Source organism: Catharus ustulatus, chromosome 3 (genome assembly GCF_009819885.2).
Source record: "Catharus ustulatus isolate bCatUst1 chromosome 3, bCatUst1.pri.v2, whole genome shotgun sequence".
Lineage (NCBI taxonomy): Eukaryota > Metazoa > Chordata > Aves > Passeriformes > Turdidae > Catharus > Catharus ustulatus.
The window spans coordinates 860,873-880,647 of record NC_046223.1 but is presented as its reverse complement, the minus strand read 5'-3'; the positions used below and the strand labels follow the sequence as shown (position 1 = coordinate 880,647).

Below are 19,775 nucleotides of genomic sequence, written 5' to 3'. Positions count from 1 at the left end.
ACTTGCAGCACAGAAAAATTCTCTCTCTCCACCTTTCCTCCCTAAAAAAGTGAGTGCTTTATATGGTTGCTTCCCTCTCCTCAGGCCTTGCCTTTCTAGGGGAGTTGGGGTAAAATCACCCAGCTCCACCCCTGGAACACATTAAAACAATTTTTGGCCGCTCTTCCTCTGTATCCAATGACCCCTTTGTTTTTTGCCTTCCTCTCTCCTTGTGCCTCAAAATAGGAGCAAAGCACTCGGCTGGAAAATCTTTGAGCAAGGGGGTATTTTCTGCCAGGTAGCTCCAAGGAAAATGTGAACTCCTCTGTTAGGCAGGATACAGCTTTCCATGAGGATGGAACAGTTACTGAGCTCCTGCTACACTTGAACTTTGCCATTTACCAGCAGCTGAACGAGAGCTATTGACCACGACTTCAACAATGGGGGCTTGTGCATAACCACAGAACAATTCATAAGCAGCTCCTGCAGATTCTAGAAAGGAGATTTCACTGCTTGATGCAAAGGTCCAAAGAAAATCAATCTATGGTGAGCAGAAATACCTTTCTAGGCACCCCTTGCACTGATGGAGAAGTGCAGTGCTGCAGTTAGGAAATGTTCTTGCTGAAATTCAAACCACAAGCTGCAGAGTTGGTGCAGCTGCCCAAACTGACACCACCCACCCCAGGAAGGGGCACAGGGCAGGCAGTGGGAACACCAGCTTTAGGATCCTCCTGGAATGTTCCAATCCTGCCCCACAAGCACTGCAGGAGTGAGGAGCTGGGTCTGATCCAGTCCTGACAGACCCCAGGGTGTCTGTGGAGACAGGATCTGGGAGCTGGATCCACATGGGAGCAGATTTATCCAGGATTTATTGCAAGCCCATGGCTCAGGACTTGATGGACTTCAGGTGATGGATGTGGGGGCAGGCTCCACCACACAGTCTTAACTCAGGAGCACATCCACATCTAAGGAAAATCACTTAAATCCTCAATTTCAGTAATAACATTAAAAAAGCAAAGATTAAAACATCCTTTATAGTCAGCATGGACATAAGTTACAAGTAGACAGGGAAAAAAGCAGGGTGAGAGGCCACACATTCCATCACCTTGGAACAAGATTTATCTGAATTGAGGAGAATTTTAAACCGAGCTGCTTAGATAATCCCAGTTTGAAACAACATTTATTTTAAATTACCACTATAACTTTATTAATTACCACAAAGAGCCTGGTCTATAACAGACTTGTTACATAGAACTATCAAATGTTGCAGTTCTGTGGTTATGTATTTTGGGTGAGATTACAAACAGTAGAACATAAATTTATTATTTTTCATCTCAAGTATGACTCACAGTGCAAGGATTAGGTACCATCTGGTTGTATGTAACAAGTCTCATTGTGCACAAATAACCAGCAGCACTAAGCTTTTATCTGTCTTTCAAAGCTGCAATAAATTAGACATTGGCATTTGAAACACTAAATGTTGACATTCATGGTGTAAGATGTCTAACACAGCAACCAGGAATTCTTACTTGGTGGGAACAGGGAGCATTTATGTTTATCCCTAGTACAGCAGAGCATCCCAATGCTCTTGTGGCATTTGATGGAGGCACAGAAAATACCATGCAGCAGAAATGTCAGTTTTGTGCTTAGTGAGGCACCCTCCTGTTAGTATCTAGTGTTGAAATCCGAGAAGTCAAGCTTGGAAATCTCCTTTTCGTTGGAGAAGTTTGTTTTATCGATGCGGGAACTTGGGCTTCCAACCTTGCTCAGCCAGGATTTCCTGCAGGAAAAATAAGAGAGAGTTGGCAGATAAGGAAGTGCACATGTGGGGGTTATTCTCTGTCACACCTTCACTCACTTTTACTTTTTGAAGAGCCATAAAAAGCATCTTTCAACAAGGAAATTCCCCCAAATCTGTTGTTTTCCCTCCCTCTCCCCTTTGAAAGCAAACCAAACTCTTTAAAGGTATCAGTGTTTGCAGGGGATTTACACAATATTACACAAAAACACAGCTGACAATAGGGCTGAAGCAGATTTACTGCAGTGATCCCTGCTAAACACTATTAATAGCATTCCAATAGGTAGAATTACCCTTGCAGATTCAATACTGTGCTTTAGCAAGGACCCACCAACCACTGATAACTGAGAAGTGACAGGAAAACAGAACCCCAACAGCCAGTTTGCTCCTGGCTGCCACTTAAAACAATGGGAACTGGGAAGGAATTAGTTCAAAACCAGCAGAAAGACACCAGTTATGTCAGAGCAATACTGATTTGTGATAAATTCTGAATTTACTATTTATTTATACTGGAGGACTGGATATCCAAACACTGGAAATGCAGCAGGTGAGTGCTTACACACAGAGGCTTACTTACAAAAAATACTTGGTCAGTAATCTTGGTTGTACTAAACTCCCAAAAGTAAAAAGAGTTTTTATTGTACCATATTGAAGGTTTCCCATATTTTCCACACAAATAATTTTTAGATGTTAAGTACCTCTACTAACTGCTTACTATTAAAAAGAAATATTTACCTAAATTCTGATTTGAAAACAATAGATGTCTTATTAAATTATGCTCATTAATCCTTTGCAGAATCACACTGAGCATTGTAAGCTGCAATATCCCAGCAGTACAACCTAATTTTGATGTCTTTATAATGAGAATCATGCACAGAAATTACTTACCTTGAGCCAGTAAATCAGTGTATCATATCTGAGATACAGAAACACACCTTGCTAGAGACCTTACATGCAAAATATTTTTAAAAAGCAGTTCTTGACACCAGAAAACACTGCAAAACATCTCAGGGGGCTTCACTGGTTACCAGAGACAAATAATTTCCCAATGAATCATGTTACTCCCTCACAGACTGGTCTCATCACTGGCACAGACAGTTCTGAACTTGCATTCAATGAGACTTAAGCAATAAAAGAGCCTCTGTATGAAACTTCCCACAAAACAGACCCAGGGACCTCATGTTCCAAGTGTGACTTACATTCCTCATCCAGCCTTCACAACCAAAATCCATCCCTGGGTGCTTCCACCTCCCAGGTTCTGCTGGGTGAAGAAATAACTACAAACCCTGACCAGAGCAAACAATCCATTCTCAGCTCCACATGCTCTCTTTCACGTGAGCAAGGATGAAGCACAAATTATGAAAATCCCATCAGAGCAACCCAGCTCCATGGAAACTCTCTACAGCATGTGTGTTATTCCTTATTTAGTGCAGGAGGGAGGGGAGGAGGTAATACCTGGGAACTGCAGGACTTTGGGGCTCAGCTCTGCTTCCAGGGGACTTTCCTCAGCCACCTCCCTCTCTCTGCTCAAGTGACAGCCCAGTCACCAGCATTATGAGGAAGCACATTTTTTACAAGCTAAGAAAGCAGAAAATCAGTATTTCCTAGAAGTTAAATGTCAGTTCCAATCTCATCACTACCAGAGGTATTTTTAAAAGTGGTTTTAACTTATTAAACTTATTAAGTATCCAGATCAAAAGTGAAGAAAAGGTTCTGCACCCTCCCCTTGCTTCACTCAGCCTTCTCAATTCCCATTCACCTCACATCTCTTCATGTGTGCAGAGATGAGCTACAAGCACTCACATTTGGAGTCTCAGCTTGTCATTTATAGCATCCATGTTAAAATTCACTGCTCCTTCCCACTTCTCAGGAGTGCAAAGACTCCCTCCCCCTCACTCATCTGAAGCAAACCAGGACACTGCTGAGAGGACACCACACCTGACTCCTGTTTTGAAGGATTTATTCCCCAAGTGACTGCTCCAATGAATCCAGAAAAAGAGCTAACATCTAAATAGCCATTTCTGACCATGTTGAACTTCAAGAAATGGTTTGAGTTGGAAAGAACCTTAAAACCCATCCAGTGCCACCCCCTGCCATGGCAGGGACACCTTCCACCATCCCAGGTTGCTCCAAGCCCTGTCCAACCTTGGACACTTCCAGGAATGGAGAAGCCACAGCTTCCCTGGGCACCTTGTGCCAGGGCCTCCCCACTTTCCCAGGGAAAAATTGCCTGGCCAGTAATTGGGAACTCCCTGGAAAAGTTATTGAAGGAGTTGCATCTGTAACACAGGATAACCACAGAATCCATGGTTGGAAAAGACCTCCCAGATAGATTCCAACCTTTGACCAAACACCATCTTGTCAACTAAACCACAGCACTAAGTACCATCATTAAAAATAATAATTAATAACACTGGCACAGCCCTAAAACCCACTGTGCTTGAAATACTATAATAACAGAGTAACTTCCTGAGTTCCTGAATAATATTTGTTTTTTAACTCCAATCTCTGCTACAAAACAGATCTCTCTAAAACAAACAGCTTGCCTGGCATTCTTCTCTGAATTACTATTCCTGCAACAGTTCATTTTTTGTATGCAAAAGGACAAACTTTTAAAGTTATATTGGAGAAATTTACAGTCTGTGGTGCTAGGAAAGGACCTGGAAATGCCCTCCAGCGTTAATACATGAGGAATTAGGCACAGGTTAGGAATATGTTCCTCTCTCTTCAAGCACAGTGTCCCTTAAGTGGAACAGGAGAAACCTGTGCTTTTATTTAGAGGAAGAGAAAATAATGGCACTGGCTTGTTTACACTTTACTTCCCTCTGTTTAGGATAAAATACTGCAGAGAATGTTACTTATTGAAGATCACATTTACATCTGTGACAGCATATAGACCATGCCTACAAATATTTATAAAATCTGTCCAAAAATATTGCTGCCTTCTGCAATAGCACTGTCCAATTTTCATAAATCCTGATATTGCCACATTTGCAGAAGAAATGTGGAATTCTCTCTCATGGCTGTCTGGCTTCTGAGCTTTTGGGAAGAACTTTAAGGCATGGTTTTCAAGCTTTGCTCCCTAGTCTTTAGGGCTAGGAACATTTACTCAAAAGCTTTTGTTTTTATAAAGCCCAAATTCCTCTGCATAAAGACACCACCCACCTTTCCCTCCTCAGCTTACTGCAGAGCCATTCCCATGGTCCCTACACCTCTGCTCCTCCTGCCAGGAAAATAGGCAATGGTAAAGAAAATTTATAGGGGTTAGTGTTATGAAAAAGCAGCAGAGGAAGAATAAAAACCCTGGCTAAAAAGTGTGTTGGGATTTGAGAAAAGGCAAAGTGCAAGGCAGGGGAATTTTTACCCCATTGTCAGGATGGCCCCATCACACCCAAGCCAAGTGAGGGGTTACTCCAGAGGATTAAAGCAAGAAAGGAAAAGCAGCAGGATTGAAGGATCCAGACCCAGCAGTGGGTGGCTGGCAAGGAAGGGAGCTGCTGAGGCGTGGGCAGGGTGGCCCAGAATAGAGCTGCAGCCTGGAGGGGTGGGGATGCTGCTCCCTGCATCCCCACAGCAGCAATGCCTCAGCCCATCGGGGACTTAACACGAGCTCTGAAGTGTTTGAGGAAGGAGAGAAAGGTAGTTCATCAAAACTGGTGTTTGACTCCGTTTTTAAACACAGCTGGCAGATGAATGTTGTTAATTTGTTTATATTTCTTCCTTCCCTGCTGCACTCAGGGGCAGCATTTCCCTCGGGAATCCACAATGAGCTTTTCCTCAAGATATATTGGAAAGGATGTCAACAGCAAGGGCAGATTAGCAGGATCTGAGATTCTACAGATAGTGTGGGACATGGCCCTGAGTAAGCCTCAAATACATGTTTTGGTGGTGAATTTCTATTTATAGACTAGAGAAAAGTGACTTATGTGTTAATCATCACATTCTGTATGGTATTGGCAAGGCTTTTTTAATGCAAAAGTGATCATGGCCAGTTTGTATCAGGAGAGAATTTGGCTCCACAGAGCCCAAGTTTGCTCTGACACGGGTATCTGATCTATGGTAAATGTCCTCACCTATTACATTAAAGAGGAGGAATTATCCCACAATGATAGAAACCAAGCCCGGAGTTGTTTTGCTTTTGTCACATGCAATGCCAAGATCTGCTGTGCACTTTCCTGTTAATCATCTTGGTAACCTTCAAGGAGGATTTAATCATTTCAACATGAGATCATAAGTATATTTTTATTAAAACTTATCAGCATACCTCTTTGTTTAGGCCATGTTAGGCAAGTCACTTTTGGCTTCTCTCAGAGATCTTATCAGAATAATCTCAGCAACACTGCAGTCATTTGTTCCAAAGTAAAGAAGAGAGTGAAAAGCAAACCCAAACTCAGCCATCCAGTAACTCAAGCACAGCTTTTATGTCTACACTGACCTACAGAAAAGCAGGAGACAGAGGGAATTTCCAGTGAAGCCTGAGTGCTGTCTCCCAGAGCAGCAAACATGCCAGGAAGCCAGCAGCAGCCCAAGGGCTCATTGTGTTTGCTCCCTGCCCCTGCAGGGACGCTTGGCTCCCCGGGCTGACTGGGAATTTTGGCTAACCCCTCCCTCTGCACTCAGGGTTCTCTGCCATTCCACATCATTAAACCCAAGGCCACAGGAAGCTTAAATGAGGAGGAACTGTTGCTGTTGGGCCAACAACACAAGAAGAGCTCTTTCTAATGCTCAGCACCCACATAAGATAGAACAAGGACTGCAGGACCTGACCAACTTTGCCCATCAAAACATTAATTAAACCCTGGCCATTTCAGAGCCATAATGAATCATCACACTTGACCAGCTCAGCTTCACTTCAAACCCCTGTCCTTACACAGCCTGAGTCCACAAAAGAATTTGAAAGACAACACAATTCCCTGTTCTGCAGTTCCAAGGCTCAGGAAGACACAAAAGCCACCAGGGAACAACACCCACAGCTCCTCACTTGCTGCATCCCCTCTTCACTTACACTGAAGAATGATTTATTATTATGCAAGAACTAAAAATAATGCCAGGCCAAACCAGAGTGAATTCCTTCAAGCACCACTGGGATTCTATTTTCCTCAAAGGTCTCCCTTACTCTACAAATCTCTTCACATAGTTAAAGGGCTGAAAAAATAGAGTTAGAATGCTCACTGAGAAGTTGTCATTTCCAATTATGAAGGTCTAAAAGCAAAGCATCAACACTTGTAAAGCATCCTCTTGTAGAGCTCTGAGCAAGTCTGAGGGCCAATATTTAACATTTCCAGCGTTGCAGTGACTGCACACAAATTTATCTTTTCCTAGAATGCCTCTGCTGGAATATTTCACAAGCTAACAAGGTTGGCCTACAACTAAGAACTTTAAGTTTCTCTTTATCTTTAGCTTGCAAAAGAGTTTTGAATTTTTTTTGTCAAGCGTTCAGCCAGCTCAGCTCTATTTTCTCCCCTGATTTTACACTATGTGATCTAATTTGTTAATTTAAATTGCACACTTTTCAAGGAAGCAGTCACACCCCCCTTCTAACCTCCCATCTCCAACTGCTTTTTTAAAAGCAACCATGATATAACATCACAGACATGTCAGAATGTAAGAGCAACAAGAAAATGTTCTAAATACATAATATTAGAAGGCACAAGTATTCAGGAAAACACCAAGTGGATTCCACTAGCTAATAGTCTGCTTAAATTTTATAAGCAGAGAAAATGAGCTTTATCAAGACTTATTTTCATAATGGTCTATTTTTTTTTTGGCACTACAGATATAGCTCCAACAAGCAGAAGGCAAAACATGAATACAAGGATGTTGCAGGGATTCTGTTCCTGATTTGCCAAGAGCTCCTGGTGGTCTCCAGCACACCAGAGCAGGGGACACTGCACCTGTCACCCACAGGAGGCACACTCAACATTCCCTGGAAAGCAGAGCAAGGACTAGGATATCTATTATTTATTGTTTCCATCATATAGCTCCCCCCAAGGCCCTGTGTCTGCTCTGCCTCGAGGTAAAGCTCCAGACACAACAGCCTGAGGCAGGAGGGGCTCCAGGATGGATGTGCCAGGCTGGCCCTCAGGGACCTTATGGAAGCAAACACCCCTTTCCACACTGCCCATCCCAAGGAATTGCATTCCACACTAAGAAAATAACTTTCATTCTTCAGCACATTGCTGCTTTATCATGTTTTTCTTATGATTTCACCTGTATTCAAGACACTATTTCTGGTAGATCTGCTCTCAATTTTATTTTTCCCTGGCTTCCCAAGTTCAATGAAGTTATTCCTCCACTCTCTGCAGGCAGGTATTGAACACCTCACCCTAATAAAGCCATTCAAGCCCTGATCCCAAACCCCTCCAACAGGAGGGATGCTGGATAGATCAGCTGAGACAGCAAAAACCAAATCTAACTCAGCCAGGGCTACTTGATTTCCTCAAAGTCTCCAATTGTTTGGCTTTATACTTTCTATTAATATTAAAAAAATAGAAAAGATTTTTTTCACCAGTATGCCAAGGGCAAAGCCCATCCTGGGGTCCATGGACTGTCACTATGGATATCCTCACTGAGGAAAAATAAACACACTAAGCTCCCAGCTATTTAAAGAAGCCATCAGAGCATGAAGAAGCATCCTGGTTCAATGTTTCTTTGTGTAAAAAAATTGTTCAACAAGGCTTTTAATACGTACTGAAATGAGATCTGATATGTGTTCTTGCTGTTCAGTGTTGTACTGCATCATGGTTTTATTGAACCTCATTTTCAGAGTACTTACCTAAAACATTCTCCTGTTTATCTGCAACAGTGATAAAAGGAATGAATCAAGAAATAGATTTATTTTAATTTTTTCTATAAAATGAACCCAGACTGGAAACCCCAAAATCTCACCTTTTCAAAGCAGCTCTGGAACTTCCTACTTGAAGTCACCATTTACAGAAAAAAACAGATAGATTTTATCATTGAGGTTAACTGGCTTCATCTTTCCACCTAAGCTTCCTATGGGTTTAGATATTTTCCTGCTCATTCCAAATCTGCCTGTTAACAGTACATAATTTTGGTAGTGAGAGCTTCAGACTCCAAAAAAAAAAGAAAAATCAGAATAAAAGCAGAATTCTACTAAAGGTAGTGTCTTATTTCTACTGAAGTCAACAGCACCTTCCAGCTACTAAAGTCAGCACTTAAACCTGATGTCTGCTTTTACAAAATTTAAAGAACTACAACTACAGAAGAAAAATACCAAAACCATCTTTGGAAGACAATTTCACACAGTTTAAGTAGCCCCAAAAATGTCTTGTTAATAACTCCTCATAAGTACCTTGTCCTGCAGAAATTTTTTATGTTGCTTATGCCTCATAATCGCTTAATATAGAACAGGTTTGATATTTTGTGAGGTGCTTGGTAGAAGATAATAAAAGCATAAATATGTTCCTGAACTCCATCTTCCTGGTTTTTGCCATTTTTCCTTCAAGCTTCAGGGGTTGTCAAGAAGTATCAAACATCTCATTTGTTTTCTGTAATTTATGCCATTTTCTTTCTTCCCTTTCCCCTTTTTTGAAGTTTGCTTCTGGCTGGACAGACCTGTTCCTGATGGCATTCCCAGAGTCTGGCTGCTGCAGGAGCTACATGGGTTGGGATGTGAATTGAGAGCCACAAGAAAAACCTGGAAAACCAAAAACCCAACTAGTGGCTCATTTTACTGAAATTTATGTACAAGTATTTCAGAAAAAAAACGCCTCAACTCCTTTCACAGCCAACTTGGAGTTCCTTGGTGCTTCCAGTGAAAGATTTCCAAAGGCAGGGAGCTGAAACCCTCACACTGAACACAGAGACATTCCTAGAATAAAACCTCTCACAAGGCAAGCTCAGTCTCTTTGATTTTGCTCATGGTTTATTTGAGCATTTTTAAGTAGACAGAATAAAAGATGTTTTCAGTTTTTGGCAACACCAAGACCTTCAAAACAACAAAAAGTAATAATTTATAGGAATTATGCAAACTCCCAAACATGAGCAGCGTATGATTGGGGGAGCTGCTGTGAAATAATAATTTCACAAAATTCATGTCAGAACAGTTCATGTCATCATGCTTTTTACAAAACCAAGCTGCCTGGTTGTCCAGAAAAAATAGTCCAAACACTATATAAATCACATCAGTTAAAGATGAACTTCACAGCAGCTGCACTGAAATCCAGGACAGAGCATGTGTGGGATGAGGAGAGTGGCTAGACCATAGATCTGCCTCCAGATAAAGGCACTAAAAGCCTCCAGGAATTCCCACTCTGAGATAAGGACCGAGTTTCAGGAATATTTATGATGATGTGACAGATTTCACCACCAGACAGATGTAACAGATCAGGAAGGAGTTCAAGAGCACATCACCTCTGTGAGCCACATTCCAGGCTCTCAGACTGGGTACCAGTAAAAGGAGGAATCACTGCAAGTCTTTCCAAAGGCACGTTTCACCCTTGATAATCTCAACAAGCAGCAACAATTGCCATTGCATTCAGCACAGTACTAAGACATGGGTGCAAAGTCAGTCCCACTTCTTACATCATGCTGAATCCTCCTGTGTTTGGAGAAATGAGTGGTTGCTTATTCTGGTGGAATTTTCATTAGCAAACACACATGCAAAGGCATCTGAAGCAGAACTGCTGCTACTGTATAAAGAGACCCTACTGAGGGCAAATCTGCATTTATACCTGGAGTAAAAGATGTATAAAAAGCTAATATTGGCTGTGACAAGTCCACATAGAATATATTCTCAACCATATACAGGTTTCCAATCCCAAAGACATTCATTTTTAGAACAAGCCATCCCTCAAGTTCTTGGATGCCAATCACCAGAGCACATTTAATTTCCTTTTGGACAGATACACTCAATTATTTAGGCAAACCAAACTCCTCCTCCATGAGACTGGAAATCCTGGCACTGGGAAGTCAACAGATGTCAGGACCCAGTCAGCAAGAACTTCTAGGAATTGATGAACCAGTGAACACCTGTAAGGTTGATTCCAAGCATTAAACACACACAGTGCCATAACCAACCTAACACAGAGCTGCTGCAGCAGTTTTCTTGGCAATTAAGGGCATTAGGTCACAGAACTTGACCAATTAGTAAATAAATAATTCAGATAACATCAACAACTTCCCCAGCCTGGTATGAAATTCTGCATGTGGACTGTGGAGCCCAAATAAAGCCAGAACCTTGCACTACAGGTTGAGCAGTCCCACATGGAACTTGGCTCTCCAGCTCCTCTGCTACAGGACAAACAGCACAAAGGTAATTAGGAAAGAACCTGCAAGTAAAGAAACATCTCTACCACAGAACAACTCTCCCCCATAACATGAAGCAGCAAAAAGGATTTTTATCTAATTAAAATATCCATTTTGGTTTTAAATTTAGTACAGGACATCACAGGCTTGCCCACATATTTGTTTACTGAAACAGTGGAAAGAAGTTCAGGATTCAAATATTGACAGATCTACCATTGTGATGTAAATCCTTCTGTTCCTCCATTCTCCTTTGACTTCATGACAGAAACAACCTTCTCTCCTCTATGCAATTTTGCTTATTTATCCATATATTGATGTAGAAAATGTATGTGTGGAGAAAAATACTATGACATGTTGTTAATTTTTAAGCCTCTCAGATAAAACTCCACATTTCAGCTTGAAGTCATTATTTTCACACCATTTTTAACTGCTGGATATTTTTAATCACTTACCTTTCCCACTACTGGGAAGACAAAGCCCCAAAATTCATAAATATTGATGGATGGGTCAATTTCTTAAGGGTCCTTCATCTTCAAGGTGTATGTTAAGAATGAGTTCAGTGACCATCTAGGAAACCTAACCAGTGCATTAATTTTCTACTCTGGATATTAATTTATAAATGTTTTTAAGCCAAGAGTGTGATCCCCTACAAACACACCCAAAACAACTGGTAATATAACTAACTCAAAGATTAAGTCTACCAGCTTGAGAAATCTGGGCTGAGCTTCTCAGACAAAGAAATCCAGCAGGAACTTCAAGGGATGACACCTCCAGCTAAAAAGCAACACGATTACAGCTGAGATCCAGAAAATTTCATTAAATATTAATATCTCCTGCTTTGCCTTGCTCCTGCAGCAGCAGCAAAAGGATAAAAACACAGACAGCAAAAGCAGAAATACAGACAGCAAAACCTGCCCAGCTAATCAAGTTGTAGGTGCTGGTTAAATGAAACTTTGACTCCTCTCCTGTGTTTAGAGCTAGACAATGAGCTCTCTGAATTGCTGGAGCAGATTCTCTCCAAACCCCACAGCACTCAGATCCAAAGTGCTGGATGGCTCCCAAGAACTGCTAAAGGGATGACAGTTCCTTACCTTTCACAAACCACTGATTTTTATTAGGAAGAGACATTTTACAACTGATACACAGCTGGGGTGACCAGCAAACACCAACTGACCAAACCCTGAAGCAACAGGGCAGGGAATAAAACCTCTTCATTCCACCTAAACACATCTACAACCCTTACAAGACTAATTAGAAAACAAACAGGGAGAACCCTAAGGAGAACAAATTACCAGAACAGAAAACTATGCATAAACAATTCATGCCTTTATCTGCATGTATAATTTTAACACAATTACATTTACCACAAGCACATGGGACAAAAATGGTTGTATGGCTGCAGCTTTAACATGAACCATGAGCAGCTCAAAGTTGCCACATTTAAACAGAGCAGCCACACTGATGGAAACCTGGCTGAACACCAGACCCAAGCAGACATTAAAAGGGGTGCAGGCAGCACTTAATTCAGAACAAGGAGTAGCTTTCCCATTCAGTTTTATGTGGATAAATCTGTCTCTTCCATTTTTGTCTCTTACAAACCAAGGCTACCTTGCCCGCCTGCAGTCCCTAAGTGACAGCTGTATGCTCCCAGCTCTCTGCTGAGCTCCTAAGTGAGCATTGTTCCACCAAGCAGCAAAGAGGACAGATGAAGCCTACAAAACTGGCTCAGAGCGGAGTTCAATGTGGCAGAGTATGAACAAGACCTAAATTGGCACAGATTGAAGCAGAGCAACAGCTCTCCACAACACCTGAGCTCCACATTCTCTGGTTTTATGCTCAAAACAGTCACAAGATACACCAAAATCCCAGGATGGGTCAGGTAAAAAGGGACCACAGTGGCTCCTCCCAGAGCACACAACACAGGATTGTACCCAGCTGGTTCTGGAACATCTCCAGAGATGGAAACTCCACAACCCCTCTGAGCAAGCTGTTCCAAGAAGTTCTCCCTCCAGTCCAGGTGGAATGAGTTCCTGCTGCTCATCTCGTGCCATGGCTGGGTTTGGGACACCAAGTGACAAGGACCAAGCTTCCCTTTTGATCCCCATCCTCACACATGGATGAGAAGCAAAGAATTGGGCACACTTTCCACTCCTGTGCTTCTATAAAAATCACTTTGTAGGCTGCTCCAGAGCAACAGAGCTCAAAGCTGGGGATTTTTATGTAAAATGTGATAAAGAGGACCTAAATCTATTCCATGATGTTACTATGCAACATTCAAACTGCACCCTTTCCTGATATGTTTTTAAAATAAATCCAGTTTCAAAGAAAATTACTTATTACTTACAGTTCTTCAGGGCACTTGAGTGAATCCCAGGAGAGACTGTGTTTGCTAAGGAATGCAAAACACTTCCCTTATGGCAAAATTCTTTTAGACAAAGAAATTGTTGCTGGCTAGAGAATACAAATCATCCCAGCTCACCAAAAGGATTTTTGTAAAGCAAATTACTCTTCATTAATTATTACTTTAGATACATCCACCACTTCCAGCAGCTGTTTCACACAAATTTTTGTGTCTCTTGAACTGATACTCAGCCTGATGAAATAACACAAAATAAATGAGGCATAACTGTGAAGGTCACCTTCTCCCATGCACCTTTCAGGAACCTCCAGACAGAAACCCAGGACTTCTGTAAACCCTTAAAAAAATCCCCAAGTTTCCAATTCATTTCCCAGTAGTTCAAAAATTTTGAGCTACCAAGTGAGACTAGGCACCAAAAAGCCTTTTAATATTTTAGAGCCACAAACCCTCCCAAATAATTAAAAAGTTAAAATTGAGTTAAAGCAATTCAGGCCTGTCTCACTCTTCATCAGCAATCAACTTCATAATGAAGAAGCACCAACTCTTCAAGTCTCTGCATACTTAAAATTTTTATATAACTTCCTTTTAACAAGCCATGATGCTCTGTCTGGCTTCTGTTTTACTGCCATGTTGAATATATTCTTGCCCTTTTAAAATTCTAAACAATGCAGTTCTCCAAATGACTAGAAGTTCCAGCTAGCTCAGTTGTACAATGATGTCTGGAATTTTTGATCTATTAAAGAAAATCCTGGAACACTGTATTAAGGCAATGACCTGCACTCCAAAAATTAAAAAATAAAATACAGGGATTAGAATGTAACAAAACATTATCTTGGTTCATCTTTCACAAATACAAATTGAAACATGTTTTAAGTACTGACTAGAAAAAAAAAAAAGCTTTTATACTCTGGGGCCTCCCAGAAGACATCCTAGCAGTGGAGTTGTAACACAAGGGAAGGGGTTAATTTAATGAGGTATCTTAAAAAGCAGTTAATAACAACTAGTTGCCTTGTGACAAGAAACTTCCATACAACTCACTGAAATCTGCATTCCTAGCAGGAATTAGTTCCATTTATTCCTAAACATTGCAATGGCATGGTGGGAAATGCTTTTGTAAACTCAAAAATCCCATTTCAAATCCTGCAAGAATGGTGTTTGAAAAGAGGGAAAGGTTAGGAAATAAGCACTGGAATAGGTTTCTCCACATTGGCTGAAATTTCATTTTCCATTAAAGCTGTCAACCAGCTTCACTGAAATAAGTGATTTTAATTACACTTGACAAGCCTAAAACTGCTGTCTTATTTGCAAAAAATCCTGTTCAACATCAGCCATCAAAAGAAAAATCAATATTTCAACTCTTCTTTTCTCCTGGCATTGATTCCCCTGCAAAGCAGAGGGAAAGCAGCATTTTAGCAGGGGAGTTGCTGAGAGAAATATCTAGAAGGCACAAAACAGTGACTTCCACACATGCAAGTAGATTGACATCTAGTGTAAAAACACTGAACTACAAAGCCATATCAACAAGGATTAATTTAATTTTTTTTAAGTGACAAGAGAATCAAATCCTCTAAACGCAAGCACCTTCAATTTTTTTTTTTAATAGCTACACAAAGCAAAAACATTGTACCAGTGGCTGAGTGACTTCCAGCAGAGGAGAAATGAGATGACAGCAGTGAATCAGAAGAGCAAAGAAGAAATCAGAACTAAAGTGTGCCAGGGAAAAGAAGGAAGAGGAACACAGGCCAGTTGGCCAAGGAGAAGCTTCTCCACCTCTGGATAAGGTGAAGAGCTACAGACAAAGGCATAATGCTTGCATGGTTTAATTCTAGAATTTATGATGACTGGATACTCCCATTTCTGTGTTGCAGGCCCAGAGACTGATGAGGAGAGGTGTAAAATTGTCTCTAATCAACTGTTCTTTAGCACAATGAATAGGGAAAGAGTTTATATGTTATAGAAAAATAAAAGGTTTCTCAAAGTCATTCCACTGAGGACTGACCCCCTGTACCAGATCATGGTCCTGGGGTTTAGCATTTGAAATATCTTTGGGCAAAGGTGTTTTCACTTCTTTCAAAGCAACACCTTTCAAAGAAATCTCAAGTTCATCACCTTTTTACACTGTCCAGTATTGGTGGCAGAGATTTTGGAACTCCTGGCCGTTTTAGCACTACTTTAAGGTTCCTGCCTGTAATAATTTCACAAAAAAGGCTGAGAGAAGACCATCCAAAAAACTCCTGACTCATTCACAACTCATTTTCCATAACAATATTAGAACATCTGTATCAAACCCAATGATTCACTGTGTCCTGATACCCTATTGCCCTGAGTGATGGTGAAGGCCAAAATTATTATTAAAGTAAACACAATTCCTCAGCTTGCCATTGACCCAATGTGTTAATCATCACACAAGTGACAGTTTGTGCTGTTGTGGATACAACCCAAGGGTTGCTCTGACTCAGGAAAACTCAGGACTCCAGGGAAGCTGTACAAGATGAGTCAGAAGTGAGCCAAGACTTTGGGAATAAGCTCTGGAAAAGGCAAACAGCTGGAAAAATGAAACAAGGGCTGCTCCCAGGGCCATTTCTGCAAGGGCACAGGAGTGAGCTCCACTCTGAACCAAACTTTCCTGACAGTACCGACAGTGTACACACCAAGTCAGCTGGAAAATGGTTCCTTGGCACTACTTAAACCCTACAGAGCTCTGAAGGGAAAGCTACAGAGAATTCACTCAGCCTCAAATGCATGCAGTTCTCTCCTCAAGCTAAGGAGTTTCAGAAACTGCAAACAGGCAGAATCCAAGGGGAAAAAAAAAAAATTTTTGTTTTGGGCTTGAAAGCAAACAACATGAAATTGCAGCAATGCCCAATACAGCTCAGTGACCACCCCCAAGTAACCACTGCAGGAATACACTGAAAACAAGGGCAAGTTACATGGTTTTGGAACAAAATGCTTGTTCTGTTTTCCTTGAGTGTCTGAATTACATTGTCCATTCCTACCTGCTAAGATACAAAACCTCCACAGTCCAAAGACAGACCGCAGAAAATGTTCCATCACCATTTCAGCATCTGCTTTTTCTCATTTGTCATCAGTATCACACTGGGTCTGATTAAAAAAAGACTTTAATATATCACAGCCTTACCTGAACATAATTATTGCATTTTTGCCATTTTTTAAATTAGAACTAGATACCAGAGCAGCAAAGTGTGCAATGAACCTGAACAGAGTTAGAAATACCTGGAAATAATTCCTAATACTCTTACTATCTCCTTTTTGCTAAGGATTAGTAATAATCCCTCATGTTCAGATTTATTAATCAACTGCCAAAAAGTCATGAGACCAGCAGAAATCTGAGACCATTAAACCAAAATTCAGATGTTTGTCTGCCTTTGTTTTGGCATTATCTCAACAATGCAACATGGAAGGCTACAGACCTTTATTTAAAATAGAATTTCAATTCCTATAGAGTAGTTTTATACTGAGGCCTTGAGCAAAAAACATCAAGAATTGTCACAAATGTTTAATTAACAATACAGTCAATCAAGATGCTATCGAGTCATTAGTGAATTAAATATCAATGTGCCTGACAACAGATAAAAAACCATTCTCCATAATTAGCTAAAACTCACCTCCCTTTCTAGACTTTTTATTCAGCAACTAAAACACATCAGAAGTTATTTTCCAGAACAACAGCCCTCTTGGCATCTTAAGTTATAAGCCTTTCTCCCAGAGGAATTTAATTATTAACCTTGCTTAAAAAGGATCTTCTCATCAAGACCCATATGCTTTCAAAACCCCCTTCCTGAGCTTTATTTATTTTGCATTCATCACTAGACAGCTTAAATATCATCAAGGCAGAATTTCTTTGTCCTCCAGTCACTCTGCCACACTACAGTGGTATAAAATAACCAAACCTTCAACTTAAATTGCCACCAGAGGATCTTGCTTCCTGACAAGCTGGAATGGAGCCAGGACACAAAAGTGCTCCTGGATTTCAGTGTCTGCTGGTGTGGAAACAGCTGCTCTTCCCTCTCTTGCAGAGGGACAGAAACACCAACAAAAATAGAAGTACCTGGTCATCCTGCCCATCTTATTCTCAGCTTTTTGAGCTGGTTACAGAACCAGGATTAATATTTTCTTTTACCAGCATTTAGAGTACTTCACCTCATTCCTTCCCGTTCAGCAAATCCCAGGACTGCTGTATAAGAGCCATAGAGAGGATACTCTACTCTTGCCTAGACTAGGGGGAAACGTATCACAGTCCTTGCCTTTTGTTCTCCTGTATTTAGATGTGACCTTGAGATGAATTCCAAAAGCCACTGGCACGTTCCCTGCTGATCCACCGCGAGCAGGGAGGCAGGCTGAGAGCAGGGTTACCAACCACAGAGCTCCAAACAAGCGGCACCAACATTCCCTGGGACTGGAGTGTGTGCTCCACCCTCGGGCAGCCCGTGGCACCTGTGTCCCTTTCTACACAAACTGCCACTGCAGGATTTGCCCAATCTCGTGACCAGCACAACGTGCCCATTCTGTATTTTGAGAGTGTGGATCAGAGAACTTATTCCTACCTAAAGACAGCTGCTCAAAATGAACACTTGCTGCATACCAGGTATAACTCCGATGGCATCAACACATTATTGACAGGGCTACAAACCCTGTCCTTTCCCTTTTTATCCTCTGAGGCTCACTCTGACAAAACAGTCACAATAAGCAGCTGCCTGCCAGGAAAGCCACCCTGCAAACAAACACTTGGCTGTCCTGGACACTGCCCCACATAACCCAAGAGGCTGCACAGTCCCTGCTTTCAGCACTCTGGCACATCCATTCCTGCTCTTCACTGCAAACACTGGGCTAGGCAGCACAGATCACCTGGCCCAGAACAAAGAATATTCTATTTCTGTCCAGTTCCCCACATCTCAAAGCACACACTGTGAGGGAAGTGTTTCCCATAACAAGTCAGGGAGACATGCACAGGCACAATCCCACTGAAGGCACCTGGGCTCTGCACTCAGCCATCCATCTCAAGGTGAAGGTCATCCTTCTGCAAAGCCACATCAGCTGGAAAAACACTTAGAATTTCAGCAAGTTCTATTTTCAAACCCCATGCTAACCCAGACCTCTTTTAGACCTTTCTATAGGAGTCACATTCCCAGTGACTTGATCCCCTTGGGAGAACAAATTCCCATGCAGGACTCCAGTTAAAGCCATTAAGTTCATTTTTTATCTCCATTTGGGAGGATAATTAGGAAGAGGAGAGCTAATAACACAGTGGTTTCCTCAGGGCAAAGGCAGCAGGCAGGTCTCCAGCAGGAAGGATTTTTAGCACAGGTCCCAGCACCATCCCAGAGCTCCAGCATCCCCTCCCACATCAATCCCACACGGCCAGGGGATGTTTTTAAGTCCCAGACACCACACTGCTCCATGCCTGAGCCCCCTGTGCTCCAGACTTGGCAATTCCCAGCTCTCCAGCAGGCATGGCTTGCACGTCTGACAACTACAAAACTCAAGATTTTTAATTCTATTAAACAACACCAAGCAAAATATTTAGCATTTCTCAGTACATGTGAGTCAGTAAATACCAAAGTTGTCAGCCTTCCACATGCTCCCATTATTCCCAACCAGAAACACCCCATTTAATATTAGCTAAAATACTAAACCAGACACCAAGCTGAATAGATTTTTGTTAACCTGCATAAACTCAGGCAAAACAGCACTGTCAAAGATGACAGTAATACACAGTTCTAGTAAAATACTGCAAGTCTGGGTTTTTTTTTTTTAGTGCTCATCTCTGGGTCTACCAGCCCTCAAATTTGCTGTGTGTAGTCAGAGAGCACAGCAGAGAAACCCTGCTGCAGGTCCTACACCAACAGCTTCTAAAAGGATAATGAAGACAGTATCACATTTCAGAAGAGATTTCCTGGATGCCTGCTGAGCTGACCTTGTTTACAAGTACTCACTGAAACGATTAATTGCTCGTATGTTCCACTCCACTCTGCATTTTCTGCCCATACTATCCATATGGACACGAGCCAGAACAAAAATGTCTGTGTAATTATCCAATTAATTATTATTAACGCTAGCATTTAACAAAAAAAAGCCAGCTGGCATACAATTGCCTCACTTCTGAAGTGTGAGAACTACAAAGGGCATGTTTGTATTTTATAGCTATTAACAAGGAAAGTTGAACAGCTTTGTTTTGTTTTAAACTACAGGACCACAAGAACAAAGAGCAGAGTGGTGAGGGGAACAGGGAAGAACTTGAATCCAGAGTCAGCACCAGAATTTCTGTGCAATTGAGCCAATCAGTACTAATTTACAAATGGAAACCTATAGCACATTCTCATTCTCTGGCTCTACTCCTTAATTTTCCTA

General features: G+C 41.5%; 1 protein-coding gene across 1 annotated transcript in view; it reads right to left on the bottom strand.

The window, feature by feature from the left end:
• Positions 1 to 994: 994 nt before the first annotated feature.
• The window catches only part of ACYP2 (acylphosphatase 2), a 29,748-nt gene continuing 10,967 nt past the window's right edge, over positions 995 to 19,775 (bottom strand). Inside the window, exon 4 of the mRNA XM_033056566.2 lies at positions 995 to 1,759. Coding sequence (XP_032912457.1) covers positions 1,645 to 1,759 — 115 coding nt within the window. The 3' untranslated portion in view covers positions 995 to 1,644. The remainder of the gene's footprint in view (positions 1,760 to 19,775) is intronic.